This window comes from Sprattus sprattus (assembly GCF_963457725.1).
Source record: "Sprattus sprattus genome assembly, chromosome: 1".
Lineage (NCBI taxonomy): Eukaryota > Metazoa > Chordata > Actinopteri > Clupeiformes > Clupeidae > Sprattus > Sprattus sprattus.
In genome coordinates this window covers 45074261-45095326 of record NC_137920.1, presented here as the reverse complement: position 1 = coordinate 45095326, position 21066 = coordinate 45074261, and the positions used below count along the sequence as shown (strand labels likewise).

The following is a 21066-nucleotide window of genomic DNA, read 5'->3' as shown; positions in this document are numbered from 1 at the left end:
TTCTTATATGAACTGAATGCAATGCTACATCTTGTGGTCTGACAGCAGAGACAACACAAGTATCATTATTTCAGTTTCATGTTATTGTCTCCTGCCAATCTAAGGGGAGTTATTGTGTTGTGCTGTAAGCAGTTTATGTTTGCATTGTCCTATCTCAGAGGTATAGAGGCTGTCCTTTCAGAAATTGTTTTGTGCTGTAAGCAGTTTAGGTTTGTATTGTCCTATCCTAGAGATATAGAGGCTGTCCTTTCAGTAATTGTCTGCAATTGTCTGTTATGTGTGAACATAATTACTAAGCGTGTTTTGGCAAGCTCTGTGAGAAAAAAGAAGCAACCAAAACAAGACACAGAAATGACTGCTGTTGCAGTCATTACTGCTGACAACAAAGGATATCTGCTTGGATTCCATGTGAGAGGACAGGACCGGATATTATGGCCCTTCACAAAATGTGAGTCAGATTTTATGATTCTTCAATCAGGGCCAGCCACTTACTGAATTAGCTCATAGCTGGCGTAATATGGAGTTGCCATGGCAGGGACTCGAGTGCTCCCCAAATCGTCAGATGTTAGAGAGATGCAGCACATGCCTGCTTGGCAAAGGGGAAAAGACCTTAACAGAGAACCACAAGAGAGAAAAAAAGAGAAAGAAAACCACAGTATTTAGGAAAAAAGAAAAGGGAGGAGGAAAGAAAGTGTAATATTTTTAGGCTGAAATTACAGCATTGGAACAGTTGTGCTGCTGGGACGACTGGTATGCCAAAGTGCACTCCTCCCCTCTGCCCTCTGTGTGGACCTGCGCTCCCTCTCGTAAAAAACTGGAGCAGATTTCACCTCCAAGTTCAGCTCTCTCAAAGCCCATGGCATCAGTGACATTTTTGTAACCATTGTTCTTTGTGTTCTGCTGTACAGAACGAAAGATAGAAGGTAGCGGAGAACAAAACCTACTGAGGTCACAAGGCGCCTCGGTGAGCCAGAATTTCTCAGAAATAACACAATGTACATGTGGCTCTGTTTGGGATGGTGGTATTTTACTTTCAGCGGAGAGGAAAACCCGCACTTACGCTGTAGTTCAAATCAGGTCTCAAGCATTCTGAGTGCATGTTTATATGTTTCACTTCATTCCCACGGTCTGCTCTTCTTGCTATATCAAAGAGTTATTTCTCTTATCAAAAAGAACATTTACCAGCTTCACTGAGAAAACAGAGATAAGAAATGTATTTATTAAGGCTTTTCTCATACATTTACTTTGACTTGTAAAAAATATTGTGGTTGTGTTGGAAGTAAGTGGGAGAAGGCACATATGTTCTTCGCTTCACAGAGTATGCCAGCTCATGTGAGAGATACCATGAATTTTCATGCACACAAACAATTCTGACCCTGATATTGGAGCAGTAAACGGTCTTGTGTGCAGATTTTGTGAGTCTGACTGGCTGCACGTGGGCTGGAGCTCTCACCAACAAGTGCAACTTTCACAGACGTCTTGTGGAGCTGGCGTGACAGGTGGTAAAGAGCAGAAACACGGAGCTCTACCCCTAAGTCCTGCAGTGACTCACTCTTTCAGTCTAACTTGGGAATTCTGCAGAAGTGCTTTAGGACTCTCCAACATTAATGATGTTTATAACCTTACCACAGAGTCCCACAGTAAATTAGATAATGTCTACATTTTTTTTTTACACACAAATTTTAACTACACAGTAGAGAACACAGGAAATAATACATGACATAAATAACTGTACACATTTAAATGCGTGTATAGACTCAAATGCATACACTATCATATTTCAAAATTAGTGGTTCCTTATACTTTTCACGACTATATATGACATCACTTTAATTTCAATAGTGTGATCCAACACAACAAAGAGTAACGACAAAATCATCAGAAATGTGAGCTCCTTGTTAGAATGGAGTGTCTACAATTTAATTAAGCAGACATATAAAATGTATTTTAAGACCATGCTTTTTACTTTATGCAGAGCGAACCTGTTTTGATGTGTAAGTGTAGTCTTGGTCATTGTTTTAGGAGCTTTTCCAGCTGTGGTTAAACCATTCAAAAGTGGTAATGGTGGGGGAAGGGGGACTGGCTCAATCCTCTCTCCTAGAAAAAAAAAGTCTTGCTGCTGAGCAGGTAGTTTTTTTCCAAAAGGAGGGGTTCTTCTTGATGAATGGTGACGGAACGCCACTGGATTGGTGGATCTTTCTGCTAAGCATGGGCATCTGGCCAAGCCTGTATGTCTTTAAATACTGTAAACAGATGGCTAGCCGGTTCTGAGTGTGCCTGGGTATTCTGTCTCTGTCTCTGCCTCTGTCCCTCTCTGCCTCTCTCTCTCTCTCTCTCTCTCTCTCTCTCTCTTTCACTCTTCATTCCCTTGTCCTCCCCTGTGCGTGCTCAGGCTGCCCACCACTCAGCCACCTCTCCCTGTCAACGCTAACAATCCAAGCCAGGGAAAGAGAAAGCTTTTTTACAGCAAAAGCTACAGAGCCTATACTTCATTTATGTTCTGTGCTTCTTTACTGCTGTCAGAGTGAAAACATGGCTCAACAGAAGTTGTTAACACTTTTAGTCTCCATATGGGCTTTCATGTGGGGGCTCTTTCTGGTGGAGGGGACATACTATGGCCACCACATCTACAACTCCCATGTCATCAGCCATCGTATGCCTAGTCATGTTGCCCCAAGACAGTATGGTAGCATGGACAACCAGCTGCCACCTGAGTCCCATGCTCCAGAGGTGTCGGGGGGGACTACTGACATGTCTGGGCTTCCAGAGGTGACCGCAGCTCCCGAGGTGCAGCAGCCAGTCAATGTGAGCCGTGTGTACTTTGGGATCATGTTTGATGCGGGCAGCACCGGCACCCGAGTGCACATCTACAAGTTCATCCAGAAGGATCCACGTGAGTGTTCTCAGCTCTTTTACTCTTCTACTCAGCTGTATAATCAACATACATTTAGCATGAGGTGAGTTTTAAATACATTAAGTGTATGTTGCTTTAAACAGATTTATTGTGTAAATTCAGGTAGCTAATTAGTTCTTTGAATACAATTTGAGTTATTATTTATTCAATCTACAATATACCTTTAATGTTATCAACATCATAGAAAGAAAATCTATCCACCTTCAAACTAGGTTTTAAGATTATAATGGAGCATTGTAATTATAAAATGCTTTCAGTATTGCACAGTTTTGACATGTTTCCGACAATGCACAGGCTAAAAAAACAATTAGTTCATGTCCTCACAATCTTTGACACCACCACCTGTTGTGTTGATGCTGGTTTCAGTTGCGTTACCGGTCTTGGACAATGAAATGTATCATGCTGTGAAGCCTGGACTCTCTGCATATGCAGACAAGCCTGACATGGTAGGTTCATTGTGAATATATTGAACTGTTAACTCAATGCCAGCCAAGAAACATCTACAGGTCTATATAATGTACATTTTTGTATGTATAGATCTTACAAAGTGGAATTCATAGTCATACTATGAGAGTGCGTTCCTTAAAGTAGTTTTCGTAACCATTCTTTTCCAAGGGTGGGGACACCATAAGGCAGCTGTTGAAGGTGGCCAAGAAGACTGTTCCCAAGAGTGAGTGGAAACAGACCCCTGTAATACTGAAAGCTACCGCAGGACTCCGCCTGCTTCCAGAGGAGAAGGCTAAAGCCCTTCTGGATGAGGTGAGACTGGGGACTTAATGCACTCATTTCATTTTCCTCTCAGATTTCTGTCAGTTTGGCAGAAAAAACTAAAATCGCCCAATGACAGAGATTGTGATTCAATGAAATACAGATAAATAGAGAACCAGACAGAACTATTGGGTGTGTAACATTGAAGGGGGAGGGCTCTGAAGCTGTTCTCCTGAGACGTGTGCATATTCACCCTTTTCTTGTGTTTTATCATTGAAGCTGTTCTCCTGAGACATGTGCATATGCACTCTTTTCTTGTGTATTATCATTGAATCTGTTCAAATCCTTTTTGTCTAAACATATTGCATATATGTTGTCATATCCCTGCAGGTTAAAGAAGTCTTTGAAGAGTCACCTTTCTTTGTGCCTAACAACAGTGTGTCCCTTATGAATGGCACCAATGAAGGTATATAATGTATACCCATACTTTGTTTGTTTAAGAAAATATACTATTACTGTATTGAGTAATATGATCACATCTGAGAAGAGGAGAGCAACCTAATGTTCATGATACCTTACATTAAGAATGTTCACAATGTGTATTATTTATTCACTTTTATTAATTTCTATGTATGTATTAATTTATATAACATTTATTATATAAATCTTTCATGTGCTACCTATTCTGATACATTCATCACAAAATGAACATCTTATTTACCTCTCTCACTAATAGGTGTGTTGGCTTGGGTGACAGTGAACTTCTTAACAGGTAAGAAGCTCATGCTTTTGAATGGATGTCACCTACTCTCATGACACATTTCCTCATATGCATACTGTTGCCTTGACACAGGTCTCATGTCATCGTTGTGTTCCTTTTAGCGCAGGTCGCATATAGATTTTCATTAGTATTTTATATCCCATTGAAACAAAACCTATGCTTGCCTTTAGTGTTGTTGGCATGTGATCTCATATTTGACCTACAGAAATGGAATGGTATACAAGCAGGAATGCAATACAACATATCCTTTATTATTTCCATAATTCTTCATTACTAATATAACATCTAATTTTGAGGCCCTTCGGTTCAGACATAGAACATGAACTTCACTTCACAGTAAAAGCCAGACAGCTAAGTGCTTCCAAGACTAGTCCAGTATTGCCATGAGCCATTTTTTTTTTAAAGAAAAGCCAGCCCTACTTTGTGACAAAAATCAATAGTGGTTTTAAGTGTTCAGTATGGTTTCAGACTTCATTTCGTAACATCTAGTCCTGTCATTACATACCTCATTCTAAATGTCTATTTTGACTAAAATGCTCTAAATGTCTGTTCTAAATGTCTATTGCAGGTCACTTGTATGCCAAGACCAGGAAGACAGTTGGCATCTTGGACCTGGGTGGCGGGTCGACCCAAATTACATTCCTCCCTAAATCAAAGGTTGGTCCAAAGACAGTAGTACTTACACAATACCAAATACAGTAGTACTTACACAATACCAAAGACAGTATATTTCACATTTCATATTTCAAAAAGTTGCCGTTTCCATCCAGGTATAAATAGTTGGATGGACCAGGCACAGGATAATGCCCTTTGACATATCTATTATGTTGTGGTTGAGCTGCACAGTAGAGGCTGTCATTTAGATGTTATTATATATGGTAGTCATTAAGGTGAGGCTGTGTTTTTGATGTTATTATATATGGTAGTCATTAAGGTGAGGCTGTGTTTTTGATGTTATTAAACATGGTAGTCATTAAGGTGAGGCTGTGTTTTTATGTTATTATGGTAGTCATTAGGTGTCATTTTGTTTTCCATCTGCGGTACACATGAACATATATGAATTCTTAGGCCTTTCTCCAGGCCTGGGTCACATCTTCATTTCTAAATGTCTGTTTACACAGAAAACTGTCCATACTGCCCCTCCCAGCTACATTGCCAGATTCAACTTATTTAACGGCACATATGAGCTTTACACACACAGGTAACCAGTTTGCCAGGGGAGCTTTAACTATTTTATAAGTATTATACAGAATATACATAGATATTTGATGATACCTGTTTAATTTATATCCTTTCAAATCTATCCTTCCTAAAGTTATCTTGGCAATGGACTCGTTGCTGCACGATTGGCTACACTTGGGGCCCTTGGTGCTGACGGTAAATGACTTCAGTTTACAGAGATACTGTTCCGAAATAGGCTTCAGTTTACAGACATACTGTTCTGAGATAGACCTGCATAAAGATATCCGTATTACTTCAGTTTACAGAGATACTGTTCTGAAATAGATCTGCATAAAGATATCCTTGATTTCAATTTTTGATTTGGTGCATTCTTCACAGGTCTTGATTGGAAAGTCTTCACAAGCTCTTGTCTACCAAAGAAGTTCAGAGAGGACTGGACCTTTGGTGGTCTCACATACAAAGTCAGTGGGGTCCCAGATGGTAAGTGGAACATTTGAAAGTGGACATGCCTCACCTAGAATTAAACATGTTATTTGTAGTTGCATTGATTTAAGTTAGAAGGTGAATGATAGTTGACAAAAATTATGTTTGAAATATATATATACGTTTGAATGATATTGTACTTCTGTGCATGTTACCTTCTCTTGTTAGGATGTCATGTTATTGCTTCTGACATTTCAGTCACTGTTCCAGCCAGAACATACCAGCTGGCATCAAATCAATTACAGACATACACCCATGCAACTTAAACAATGTGTTTTTGCAGCATCTTTGAATATGTGAAAACCTTAGACGTCCTTCACAAGAAAATAGAGTGAAGTCATGGATTTACTTTTTTACTTTGATCAAATATTTGACTAGATCAAATAATGCCAAGTAAAGACAAAATCTTGAAATAAACCCAGTAACATCACAGGTAAATCAACTTCGAAAGTATGTTAGGAGGTTAAAATGAGCAATGGACACCTGAGTATGGATGAGTATGAATGCTGCCAGTGAGAGGCCCTTTTGAGATTCGAGAATAGGCATTGCAAAGGCAAGATTAGGTTACCAAAAGGCATGAAACGGAGACCATGAACACCAAGGCTGGGAGGTCAGGTCTCCTAATCTAGGCACACTGGTGAACCCTTCTGTGCACAGATATGTCAGGCAGGTAAGCCTACGCCAGATGTTCTTCAACTGGTGATTAGAAGGAGAACAGAATAGGGACACAGCAACACAACCAGCAGGGGTAGCCATGGCAACACATCCAGCAGGGGTAGCCATGGCAACACAACCAGCAGGGGTAGCCATGGCAACACAACCAGCAGGGGTAGCCATGGCAAACAAGATCACAAGTGTAGACATGGCCACCACACTGGAGGGACACAACACTAGCTATAACACTTGAGGGACAAGTAATGAGGGGTGGTGCTTTATTGAATGGGTTTGCCCGACTTTCTTGAGACTTTCCATGCTCTACTATATGTAGAAATATTCAATGATGCCTAGTGTGACAATATTGACAATATATTTGACAGTCTCTATATTGACAATGTATTTGACAATCTATATACTTGACAATCTCTATATTGTCGTTGTTATCATGCAAACTACAACTTGTGACTGAACCTGACTTGGGCTCCACTGCCATGTGATACAGTCACATGTGAATAATGTAGTGTAATAAACGGAGCTAAAGTGTGCCTAGGCAGTTTTTGGTTTGCTAATTGTGTGCATGCACCCATGATGGTTGACTGACAAACGTGTTAAAGGTTTTTCTATGTCTTTAGAGGTGAGGCTCATACCCATGTCACACCCACTGTGTGGTATTGAATACATAGCAACAGTGTTGGATGGGAGAGCTTTCACAAAACATTATTTGTGAGTAAAACATAATTGACTTGAATTGTGATCTTTTTCCTAGGTTATGCTGGATACAAGCTCTGCTACTATGAGGTGTTGCGTGTAGTGAAGGGCATCGTCCACCAACCCTATGAAGTGAAGGGAAGCAGCATCTTTTACGCCTTCTCCTACTACTATGACAGAGCAGTCGAGTCTGGCCTCATTGGTGAGTGATTTCATTGCTGGAATCTTTTTCTTTAAACTCATAATGCATAATTTACACAAAAAAGGGGAGAATAGTACAGCAGTGTCATTTCGTCATAGTTATGACCTATGCAAAAGCATGGGCACCCTTTCATTTGTGAAGTCTCAGAACAGAATATGAACTTGTTAGGCCTTATTTGACTGGTAAGGCACTCGTAAAACAAGTTAAGAATGGTCCTTTTGAATGGTCAGCCAGGATAATTTCAGAGGTTGGTAAATTCAAATGTTGTGGTAACACTCAACAAACATGGGCTGCTCTAAACTGACAGAGGATCTGAATGAAGCTATTTGAGGGCGATGAAACAGCAGGTTTTAAAAAAGATATCAAAGCTCTCATTTACAGCTGGAAATTCTTAATGACCAACATGTTATTAAAAATACAAGCAGTAGCCTTTGAAACGCCCTGCAGTGTCCAGACGTAGGCCCTGATCAGACAGAGGTGGACCGCACTGCCTGTTTTGTTGAAGCCTACTATTTAAAAAGAAAAAAATTGCAGTTTGCTGTGTTTTTTAGTTGGTTGTTGTTGCTAGGCAACCACTGACTCAGCTGTCCTTAGCCAAACCGTGATTTTGTTGTTAAGTAAAGCATGAAGCATGTTTATAAGACATTGGGCTGCAGAAGGATTGATCCAACAGACTCTTATTTGTTTGCTGTCAGATGGCTCCCGTGGTGGTGTTGTGGAGGTCAGGGACTTCAAGAAAAAAGCCAAGGAAGGTGAGAGATGATGCCCTGCTGTGACTTTCTCTGCGTTCCCCCTCAGGTCCATTCAGACTGTACACTTTGTGCAAACATAAACTCTCTGTGCTTATTTGCATTTGAGAGACCACTAACAATCACATAGGCTTCCCAAAACGACAGCTCTAGCAGCACAAGGTCTTCTCGCAGAATACACCCTGTACTCAAACACACAAACACATCGGCCCAGTGTGAGATTCTGAAGGCGCTAAAATCTCACTAACCAGCTTATTTGGCTCTTTGTGTGCAGTGTCATGACGTCTTACATGGACTCCTAACAATGTCTCACATGTGCACACGCTGCTGTCCCTGTGGCCAGCTGATAGAATGGAGTGTGACACATGAGTTGTGTTGGCACTACACATCAGATTGATGGCTGCGTGACTTGGTGAATTCTGTAAGATGCCACCGTGCCAATTGAGGAGCTATGTTTGTCCAAAAGGGGGGAATCTGGCAGAGGATGTGCAAACCTAAACATGCATTCACATGAACACACATACTAGCAGCCAATAAAAAGAGGGCGAAGACACACAGGGCACCCTGTGCCTACATCTGGCAGCGTGCCCCCCTGTGGGTTGGCTTGGGCATCAATCATATGCAGACCCTCTGGCACTGCCACGTGCTCCTAGCACAACTCCCCTGTCCAGTCAGCTGAATCTCACAAGAGACAGATCGAGCTCATTTGTGTGGCCATGTTTGTGTTTGTCTTGCAGTCTGTAATAAGATGACCAAATATCGCCCTATAAGTCCCTTCTTGTGCATGGATATGACCTATATCACCTGCCTCCTGAAAGAGGGCTTTGGGTTCAAGGACAGCACAGTGCTGCAGGTAAGACACTGATAAACTACACAGTCAAATACGGCTGAGGTTATGAAGTCCTGTAAAGTTCATGTATTGCTTTAATGTGTATATACCTGCTTCAGAGTATTAAAGAAGACCCCTCAAACAGTACATTATATTTCCTCTTTCACAGCTGGCCAAGAAGATCAACAATGCTGAGACGAGCTGGGCGCTGGGTGCTACTTTTGATCACTTTAACAACTTTAATATTCACTAAGACCTTTGGATACAAGGGAAGTGGAGGTGAGGGGCTCATGGGTGGAAGTGTTGGACAGCTGAGGAACACCCTACTTCCATCAGAGATTCCTGCCCTTTAGGTCCTAGGCTGCTTCCCCTAGCAGGCCCAGCCCTGTGGTCACCAAACCCTCCTGTCATCAACACCCATTCACCCAACTGACTCACTCTGTTCTGTGTGGACTCGTCTACTGTACATTTTAATGACCTTAATTAACACGAGCTTTGTCTGTTTTTTGTATGGGTTGCTATGGTTTTCTTCTTTCCATCCAGAAGGATATGTTTGTGGGTAAAGTCAGGCTATTCTGAGAGCCGTTTCCTTCTGCGGAGCTACACGTATATGCTACATTATAGTAGCAGCCAGAGAGGGAGGCAGCTCCTTATTGTTTTAGTTTTAGAGATTTAGAAGGAATCTTAACAACACTTGTTCAACATTTACTACAACAGACATATATATATATATAAAAATACATTCATTTTATAATAAATAAATAATTTACAGTGCGCTAAACTAATATGTATATGTCTAAAGGGGTGAACTAGAAACATAATTATAATAAATTTGTTTGTCACTGAAATATATATTTTGTGTATTTATATAGGTTTCAACTTTACTGTAGAGGCTAAGTAGTTTTGCATATTGGCACAGAAAGAAAATTGCAAGTTGCTGAAAAAATTATTTTCTTGATTTATGAAAAATGTACAGTTTTATACAGTTTCAAGGACTTCACAACTTCTAACTTGGGCATTGATAGGAAATGTTTCCAATGATTGAAGACTCAGGTATCAATCCCAATAATCATATTATCCATAATATTAACATATTAATGATGGCATACAAGAACATTAAACCTCAAAAAAATCTAGTTTGTTACAAGCACTGTTGATCTTTGTGAATTCTTATGTTTTGTAATGGTACTACTTTTTCCACTTTATTCTGTATTTGTCCTCAAAGGGGGCCACAAGGATTTTTACTGTGCAAAATAGCATGATCATATTATTTCTTCACTTTCAACATGACTGTGCAGCATTTTTGGTATGCTTTTATGCACATTAATTCACAATGTATATAAAGAAGAAATAAAACATTCACCATTGTTTGGTGTTGTGTAAATGAGCTCAACACCTAAAGCTTTAGTGTTTGTATTTACCATTGCTGTTGCTACAAAACGCCTTTTTCAATGTTTATTTGGCTAATGTAAAGCTCCTGCTGCTTTTATTAATTACAATGTGACATGAATAAAATATACCAGATAAAATGATCAAATAAATGACATGTTAACCAGACTTCTTACATCCTTTGGACTACGCTATGTAAGCACTTTGTTCACTGACATACTCAAACTAGAGATTCTCAAAAAAAAGGTATAATTTGGTGTAGACAGCAACTCTGGTAATCCAGGTAATATTTACCTAGCTATCTACTAGTTCATGTCTAGCATAGCCTCTATTATACTTCATTATGTGATTTGGATAACTTTTGGTGGACTATATTAAGGTTAGATGGTTTTAGTATCATTAAGCTTTGCTGTGTTTAGTCAGTCATTGGTGAAGTGTGCATGGTAAGATAGTAACAGCTACATTTGTTGAAAATATGAACCAGTTCAGTTTTTTCTATTGGTAAGTTCATAGATGTCTGAGGCTAAAATTGTGAAATTAGATCCCCTCGGGGCGTACAACGAATTTGATACGACCCAGGTTATGGTATTGGACGGGGTTGGGGATGGGAGAGTACTCAGTATTATGAACCCGGATGACTGGGATACGAACCCTGGTCACCTTACAGAGAACGACAAGTAACATGGCCATTTCATAAGTATCAACAACATAATTCTGTTTGATAAATAGAGAGAGGAACAAGTAACATGGACACTTCATCAGTGTCAACAACATAATACAGTACGTTATATAGAGAGAGGAATGGGTAGAAGGAGAGGGAGCAGTGACCCGGCATGGTAATATTTAATTTGAGTTCAACACTGAAATAAATTATTAATTCAATTGTAAGACATGGAAATTGACAAGAGTGAGAGTTTCGCCATAATTAAGTGTGTTAGGTTAGTGTTGGTGTTTGGAGCAACCTTTGGGGATGTGATAAACTACAGGTCTGCAAGTTATATTCATGTGCTGTTGCCATAACCAAGACAGAGGAGGTATGCCTGACTGAGGTAGGTCAACTGTGCAAAATGCCCATCATAATTCATGAACTTTAAAATTAACATATGTAATGAACTTCAACGTATTACACTTATTTGGCATGTTTATATTTGTTGTGATTGTTGTGGTATCGTTTTATCGATAGGCAGAAGTTTATTTATATTTTTCACCCGACCACAAAGTCATCTATATACGTACTGTGATTAGCTGAAAAGTTTGTTAGGAACTCTTCGGGCCCTATCTTGCACCCAGCGCAAGTGACATTGTCACCGACGCAAGTATCATTCCTATCTTGCACCCGGCGCACAGCGCGATTTTCCCTCCAGAGGTCCGCTTCGAAATGAACTTGCGTCGACATGGGCGGGGGCGGAACAGAGAAGGCGTTTCTCTGGCGCAAGTGGTATTTTGCAGTTTTCAAAACAACGCCGTGCGCCGTGCGCCATTGACCAAAAAAAAGCTGGTCTAATGTGAGGCGCAATGTCTAAAGTCTGTAACGCGTATTCAGAACGCTATTTTAAGGGCGCATGTGCTTGCCGGCACAGTATAGGACCTAGGCTACACTTTACTTCTGTCGTCTTCACGAGAGATTTACACCAATTGTTTGGCAAGCCATATATAATTACAAGGAAAATAAAGTATTTACCACATGAGGAAATCATTGTGATATCCGTATCCAAGACATTTAAAAACTAGGCATACATCTAGCGTACACAATTGACCCAAATGATTCAGGTTAATTGAAGCTGCGTGACATTTGATTTATTGTATGGCTTTGTTGCATTTATTTAATGCCAGTATTATTATAAATCTTGTAAACTCATCTCTGTGTATGTGGACTTTATTTATGTACCTTGGGTTTGGTCAGCTGGTGCACTGGCTTGGGTGCCGATTTCCATGCCCCCAAATCCCTGCACGCTCTCAGGCGTGAGGGTAGACGTGGCGATGTCCTCTGCTGCCGTCAGATCCTGGGTCGAGGCAGATCCACCTCCCGTGAAGGCACGAGAACGTGTGTTACCTTCCAGCTTGGATGTTCCACGTCTCCGGACGTCATTATAGCGTTTTCGGCAACGTTTTCGGGTGCCCCGTTGCAGAAACAATCACGGCAATATATTGACATGCTTGCTTGACTTTGCTTACTTTTGGAGGGTTTCTCGCATCCCCATATATATCTATCTCCCGGCTTTTTACAAAGCCATACAATAAATCAAATGTCACGCAGCTTCAATTAACCTGAATCATTTGGGTCAATGTGTAGGCTACATGTATGCTTATTTTTAAAATATCTTGGATATGGATTTCACACTGATTTCCTCAAGTGGTAAATACTTTATTTTCCTTGTAATTATATATGGCTTGCCAAAAAATTGGTGTAAATCTCACGTCGGTCTCCTCGGCTGTGAACTTCTCCGGTCTTCCACCAGGTAATTCCGCCATCAAAATAACAAGCCGCTATGGACTATGCGCTTCTCGCTCTTAAAGGGAATGTGAAATGACGCTCCGATTGGTTTATTGCATATTACGCCCAAACCACACCTATGGCTGAGTAACCTCCTTTGGACCAACCCTTTTGACACTTGCGCTGGACGCAAGTGTGTTTTTTCCGCCGTTAAAATAGCAACTGCGCCATAGAGCCGCCCACACAGCTACTTGCGCTTGGCGCCGTCCTACTTGCGTTTCTGATCGGCAAGATAGGGCCCTTCATGTTTTAAATGTAGTGTTTCATTTGACACTGGTTGAATGTATTGACTATTTTGGCTTTTATTGTGAATATCTTTTTATAGTGTGCTGATATGTACCAATAGAAAATTGTAGATGTTATCGTATCGGAATGCTAATTTGGCTACTCATTCCATTCCAACAGATAGCTAACAGTGCTGTCATACTGAACCTAATGTTATTGAAATGTATGTTATGTTATTTTACCTGTGTAGAGCCTGCGTACATCAACAGATTTAGTATTTTTGTATAATCCAGGTATGTTGCGCCAAGATTGAAATGTGTATGTTGTGTGTGCATTATTGTTTCAATTGTATACTTGTTTATTGTACATTGATTTACATGTTGTTTTAAAGGGAAAGGGAAAGAAGAGGTATGCCTGTCTCGATCCTGTGTAAACCAACAGATTTAGTATTTTTGTATAATCCAGGAATACATATAAAAAAGCTAAAACTCTGTCTTCGTCCCTGACTACCAGATAACCGTTACACCAGGTTATTGGGATCAATGTTAAAAAGTAAGGGAAACGTGAATTACTTTAAGTAGTGTCTCATTTCATAAGGGCAGTACATGGGAGGAGATGCGTAAAGTGCGCCTAATTATGCATGCCGTGGTATTTCTTAAAACTGCCTGACGAGAGCGCGTCTCTAATTTGCGTGAGAATTCTCCGCCTCATAAAAGCAGGTCTAAACATTTGTAAAGGAACAAGAGGTGTTTTAGTATGACATATCAGCTGCTAAATGAAAACTATGTGGGTGTGAGAAATTTGACGCAATTCATTTAAAAAAAAAAAATACGAACATCGGAAATGTTATTTGTTTAAATGTTTATATTTGACTTATTTTTTAATATAGGCATATAAAAAATTGTCCCACCAGCCAGCTGTTCGGCCAGGTCTTACCCAGAATTGCTGCTCCATGTAGGGTTTAAATCGTATTCTTTGCCTTTTTTACCCATCGTTCAAGCACACTGAGTACACTGCGTAGGAGATACGCAAATCTATTCAGGAAAAGTACTTGTACCTGAATTACACTAACTAAACTAAGTTAATTGTAGTGCAGAACAGCATATTAATTTCACCTCCCATGTTTATTTTGACGTAATAGCCTCTCGAGCACAAGCTACCCACAGTGCCATGACAACCGAACATCCCTGTCCAAAATAAACGCATGTTCACGAAGAGTGTGCCCTTCCTAACATTAGATGGGATGTTTAAGAAGTAACACTGACATCACACTGCTAAAAGGATGAAATAGCCCATAGTGTCATGTCTTTCTCATGTCTTTGCCATTAACCGTAGTTCTTTTGTCCAACAGGATAAAAACCTTCATTTCAAATGTGATTTTGGTTGTAAAAACAACTTTCACCAATCCATAACACGCACTAGAAGCCTTCTTAAGCTCAAGTTGACAGCTCAAAAAAATGCATAAATGTGAACAATTGTTTATTAGATTTAAATGATCAGTACATTTTTCATGTAGCAATATATTTACACAACAAGATTTTTGTGTGACGACATCCTATACCAAAACATGTAATTTTTGTTATTGTATGACTATAGTCTCAAATACTACACATACTATATCCACTGTGCCATGTAAATATCCCCCCTCAAACGCAAACATCACACAAGAGTCACAACAGTGGCCAAACCCAAACATGTAATGACCACCATACTCATCTAGCAGCATACCCAAAATGTGGCAGCTAAAAATATGGCTGAAAAAAAAAACAGTTTGGAAAAAATGTATTAATACACACTCTTACATTCTTACACTTTAGGCGGTGTTGTTGTCTTGTTATATTCCTGGGATAGTACAAGTCATCTGCTGGCATAGGCCATAATCTGCTCCTGTTGAGAACAAAAGAAAAAATATCCTTAAATGTGTTACTCTCTAGATATACATTCACATTTACATTTTATCCAAAGCGACATACAAAGGAGAAGCTGAAACTATACAAATGAAGTACTTTATTTAGAATACTTTGAGTTAACCCAAAGTCTCATAGATACCTGTGAATTTCCAAGCTGCCATTCTCACAAACAGAGATTTGATGAAGAGTTTTTGTGTAATTTCCATGTCATTTAAGAATTGCAATCATAATCATTCAGTGCTAAGACATCTCGGCGCCAGAATGAGTTTCAAAGTGGTGGGTGGGGTCTACAAGAACACAGGGTAAGCTTAGATTAGTAAAGCCTAATTTATACTTCCGTAGACGACACTTTTGAAAAGGTCGCCGACACAAAAAAAAAGTGTCGTCCAGGCTTGTGTGTTTATACTTCAGGCGAATAGTTGCCGAGTTCGTCATAATGGGAGAGGCGCTTTTAAAAAAAAACGTAATTTTTGTTGGAAATCAGCCATTGGAATCAGCTGTTGACCTCTCGAGGAAAATTCAAACAACGAAGTCAACGACGCGTGCCGTCTATCTAGCCAATCACACTTGCGCGACACTTTGTGTTGACTTCAGCGCCAGTAGAATTTTCTCCACTTCAAAACGACGGTTTAAAGTGTCGTCCATGACGTAATTTTTGTCTGCGACCTTTCCAAAGCTGTCGTCTACCGAAGTATAAATTAGGCTTAAGGGATCTTGGAGCATCCTCCTCTGGGGATATAAAAGAACATTCTGACAGCTAAATGCTCCATTTTGATTGGCTGTTTAACAAGGGCGTAGGTTTGGTCTCAGCATTGGTAGGGACACTGCCCGGCAGGCCCCCCCACCCCCACCATAAATTGAAAAATGTAGTTGATGTTATATTTAACAGTCAAACTTTATTAGAATATATTAAGCATAATAAGAAACATAAAACATAATAAGAATAATAAACCCTTAGTTTAAATAAAAAACTAAACGTTCTCCACATTTCTTGACATCACATGTTTTTGTTGTCCTTTTTGGATATCCCAAACATGAGTAAGACCTCATCTCAAGCCCTGATGGTCCAGCTGCTTCTTCCTCAACCTGCACTGGATTTCTTAATTTCCTGAATGCATTTCAAAATATTGCCTTAATGAACAAAATTACCTAATGATAAGTACATGCAGTGCATTTGTTTGTTCTGAAATGAATTTGTATTTTGTAATATGTAGGTAAATGGTTAAGGTTTTATGGAGCTGTACTAAGCCTACATCATCTGGATTGCAGTACAATGAAATAATGTATTCATGAATTATATGCTACAAACATTTGGGCATCCCAATTTATTGCACCTTTTTACTACCTTCAAGTATAACATACAGCCGCGGAAAAAATTAAGAGACCACTTCAAAATTATCAGTTTCTCTGGTTTTACTATTTATTGGTATGTGTTAAAGTAAAATGTACATTTTTGTTTTATTCTATAAGTTACTGGCAACATTCCTACCAAATTTCAAATAAAAATATTGTCATTTAGATCATTTATTTGCAGAAAAATGACAATTGGTCAAAATAGCAAAAAAGATGCAGTGTCTTCAGATCTCGAATAATGCAAAGAAAACAAGCTCATATTCATTTTTAAACTACACAATACTAATGCTTTAACTTAGGAAGAGTTCACAAATCAATATTTGGTGGAATAACCTTGATTTAAAATCACAACTTTCATGTGTCTTGGCATGCTCTCCACCAGTCTTTCACATTGCCGTCGGGTGACTTTATGCTACTCCTGGCACAAGAATTCAAGCAGCTCGGCTTCTTTTCATGGCTTGTGACCATCCATCTTCCTCTTGATCACATTTCAGAGGTTTTTTTATGGGATTCAGGTCTCGAAATTGGGCTGGCAATGACAGGGTCCTGATCTGGTGGTACTCCATCCACACCTTTACTGGCCTGGCTGTGTGGCATGGAGCATTGCCCTGCTGGAAAAAACACTTCTCAGAGTTGGGGAACATTGTCAGAGCAAGCTGAAAATTGGACTCATCAGAGAAGACGAACTTAGGGACCTCCAGTCCGCTTTGCTTCAATCCTTATGGTCTTTTACAAACCTCAGCCAGGCAAAGTACACGTTGTCCCGGAAGAAAAACTTGCTTCCTTTTGCTCTGACAATGTTCCCCAACTCTGAGAAGTGTTTTTTCCAGCAGGGCAATGCTAACAACTAACACTAACAACTTTCAAAACATGTTTCCATTGTACAATGGGTGGCGATTTAGGGTTAGCAGCTTCGCAATGTGGGTAGTTTTCCGACTAGCTAACTAACAGTGACCTGGGCTTTTTGATAGCTCTATGGGTGGAAAAAAAACTTCTGGCATCTCTTTTCTTTTTAGGTGGCTTTTCAGAGCACAAAAGGGTCAAAATATCAATGCTGAGACCAAACGAAATACTGATATTAGGCGTTATTATTTCCTGGCGAATTTAGTAGCTTACCGTACCTACTAGCAGCACTCTTTCAGGATTCACGTAGTGTTTCTGACTGCCACTTCAGCCAATTAAATGACAGCATCTTGTCTCACAGGCGCATTGGAAAACTTAGAAATGTATTTCTAACTCTTCTGGGCGACGAACATTGTATTGATAATAATACGAATGAGTTTGCAAATATATTGTGCAAAATAATTTTCTAAAATTAACAAAATATTGGTAGGGACTTTTTTGTCTTTCCCAAACTTTGGTCGTGACTAGTCCCTACAAACCAACGCAAACCTACGCCCTTGCTGTTTAAACATTCTGACAGCTAAATGCTCCATTTTGATTGGCTGTTTGAACATTCTGACAGCTAAATGCTCCAATTTGATGATGCTGTTTGAACGTTCTGACAGCTAAATGCTCCATTTTGATGATGCTGTTTGAACGTTCTGACAGCTAAATGCTCCATTTTGATGATGCTGTTTGAGACAGAAACAAGACACCAGACATCCCACCCCACAAAGACTAATTTCTGGGAGGTAGCGCCCGCCCTTAATAAATAAATGTGGTAAAAATAAATAAAGCATAAATACAAATGATATTATACTGTCTTACATAATACTTAAGGTGGCATTAAATGAAGTAATCATATTATTCAACTCATGGAGTCGATTTTCTATTCTATAACAACTTTAAGCAAGTGAACAGGGAGTTTATCCTCATCATGTTGAACAATAGAACAGCTCCCTAGCATTGATTGATTGAAAATCTTGCAACCATGAAAGTAGGGGCAGGCCGTGGGTTTTATGTTTGGGCCTTCAATTATTAACTTATCATTATTATTATTATTATTATTATTATTATTATTATGAAACATTAGGGGGTACCGGAAGTGTCACACCAGATAAATAAAATACCACTATAGTGATTAAGCACACACTTTAAATTTGAGCGCAACTATATCTTGCATTTACTGTTTTAAGTTTGACATATTTCTCTTAAATTTGCAGATTTACTTTGGATTCGTGTCTATATAAGGAGAAACATCTCATTCGTTTCATTTCAGGATACACATTCTCTCATTCTTAGTGTGTCGACCCTAGAACACACAAAACTAGTTAGTATGAAACTACTACTTGGACTAAGTATTCACACACTGCAAAATTGTTCCAGGGTCAAGAATAGTGTGAAAGTACACATCATCACATACTTTATGGGGCACTGCACACATGACCTGCCCTCAAATTTGCCTCACATGTCTAAGAGTAAACGTGGATCTAAATTTAGCCTGTAGAGCTGTAGTTAAATGACAGGCATGCTTTTAAGGTCCAGGCATATAATCAGTGGACATGTAAAGGGGGAGTCAAATAACATGGCAGGAAAGGCCACAGGAACATAAGGAGAAGTTGGGAGCAATGGTGGATACACTTCTAAATTGGACAACAGACAACACTTTAAAAACAATGAATAAAGCCTGATACAAAGGATTTAAAGGAAATGGAAGAGGAGCAATATTAGCCCAATGGGGTTGGACCTACCTTCAAGAGGGGAAGGGAGTTAGTCGCCTGGAGACCAAAGGACCTCATCAGTACAAAGGGAAGAGTGTTGTTTGAGTAGAGCCTCTTTAAGAGGTCGATGGTGGTCATCATAGGCAGGTTGTGGCGTTGGCGCTCCGTCTCATACTCCAGCAGGTGCTGCATGTCCCCTGAGGCAAACACAACAAGATGGCTGATAACAAAGAAACTTTAAACACAGTAGTTAAACATATTCAGATGCACAAAGTGAAGTTAAATAGTAAAATTATAGTGTCCTCAATAAAATAAATATTAAATGAAATGCTTTTTCTGATGTATGTATGAACGTTATGTCTGTCAGTCTTTAATAATATAAAATAAATATGAAATGAAATATGCTTTTTCTGATGTATGTATGTTATGTCTGTCGGTCTTTAATAATATAAAATAAATATGAAATGAATTATGCTTTTTCTGATGTACAGTACTGTGCAAAAGTTTTAGGCAGGTGTGAAAAAATGCTGTAAACTAAGAATGCTTTCAAAAATGGAGTTTGTTTTCATCAATTCTTCATAAATTAACAAAATGCAGTGAAGGAACAGAAGAAAATTCTAAATTAAAATCAATATTTGGTGTAACCACCCTTTGCCTTCAAAATAGCATCAATTCTTCCAGATACACTGGCGCACAGTTTTTGAAGGAACTCGGCTGGTAAATTGTTCCAAACATCTTGGAGAACTAACCACAGATCTTCTGTGGATGTAGGCTTCCTAAAATTCTTCTGTCTCTTCATGTAAATCCAGACAGACTCGATGATGTATAGAGATCAGGGCTCTGTGGGGGTCATACCATCACTTGCAGGACTTTCTGTTCTTCTTTAAGCTGAAGATAGTTGTTAATGACATTGGCTGTATGTTTGGGGTTATGTTCCTGCTGCAGAATACATTTGGTGCCAATCATACGCCTCCCAGATGGTATTGCATGATGGATTAGTATCTGCCTGTATTTCTCAGCATTGAAGACACCATTCATCCTGACCAAATCTCCAACTCCACTTGCAGAAATGCAGCCCCAAACTGGAAAGGAACCTCTACCATGCTTCACTGTTGCCTGCAGACTCTCATTATTGTACCTCTCTCCAGCCCTTCGGCGAACAAACTGCCTTCTTCTACAGCCAAATATTTCTAATTTTGACTCATCAGTCCAGAGCACCTTCTGCCATGTTTCTGCACCCCAGTTTCTATGTTTTCGTCACTTGGCCTTGTTTCCTTGTCGGGGTAGAGCTTTTTGGCTGCAACTCTTCCATGAAGACCACTTCTGGCCAGACTTCCCCGGACAGTAAATGTCTGTACCTGGGTACCACTGGTTTCTGCCAGTTCTGAGCTGATGCCACTGCTTGAAATCTTCCGATTTCGAAGGTAAATAAGCTTGATGTGTTTTTCATCAGCTGCATTAAGTTTCCTTGGCTGACCACTGCGTCTACGATCCTCAACATCTTCTTCAAAAGAGCTTGAACTGCACATTTTGAAACCCCTGTCTGCTTTGAAATCTTTGTCTGGGAGAGACCTTGCTGATGCAGTATAACTATGTTGTGTCTTGTTGCTGTGCTCAGTCTTACCATGTAAATGGATACAAAATAAACATTTATTGTTTACATTTTTCAAAGCATTCTTAGTTCATAGCATTTTTTCACACCTGCCTAAAACTTTTGCACAGTACTGTATGTAAGTATGTTATGTCTGCCTGTCTTTAAGGGCACTTACAAGAAGCTCTTAAATATCTTTATAAGACGTCACTGATTTTAAAGCTCAAAGGTCATACATTTTACACAAAACAACAAATCAAAGCCTTTGCCTATTTTTATTTTAGAGTT

The 21066-nt window shown here is 39.5% G+C and overlaps 2 protein-coding genes across 2 annotated transcripts in view; one reads left to right on the top strand and one right to left on the bottom strand.

The window, feature by feature from the left end:
- Positions 1-2532: 2532 nt before the first annotated feature.
- entpd5a (ectonucleoside triphosphate diphosphohydrolase 5a) lies at positions 2533-10651 on the top strand (the record flags this gene model as incomplete). Its single annotated transcript, XM_080852614.1, has 13 exons — positions 2533-2893; positions 3281-3360; positions 3530-3673; positions 4013-4088; positions 4359-4394; positions 4972-5060; positions 5525-5604; positions 5719-5780; positions 5964-6065; positions 7492-7635; positions 8331-8387; positions 9122-9237; positions 9383-10651. The coding sequence occupies 13 exons, from the start codon at positions 2533-2535 to the stop codon at positions 9464-9466; spliced, it is 1431 nt and encodes a 476-aa protein (XP_080708740.1). The 3' UTR covers positions 9467-10651.
- A 4130-nt stretch (positions 10652-14781) lies between these two features.
- Positions 14782-21066, bottom strand: part of coq6 (coenzyme Q6 monooxygenase) — a 38342-nt gene continuing 32057 nt past the window's right edge. Inside the window, exons 11-12 of the mRNA XM_080834746.1 lie at positions 19218-19384; positions 14782-15208 (exon numbers count right to left, since the gene is read on the bottom strand). Of these exons, the coding sequence (XP_080690872.1) occupies positions 15179-15208; positions 19218-19384 (197 nt within the window). The 3' untranslated portion in view covers positions 14782-15178. The remainder of the gene's footprint in view (positions 15209-19217; positions 19385-21066) is intronic.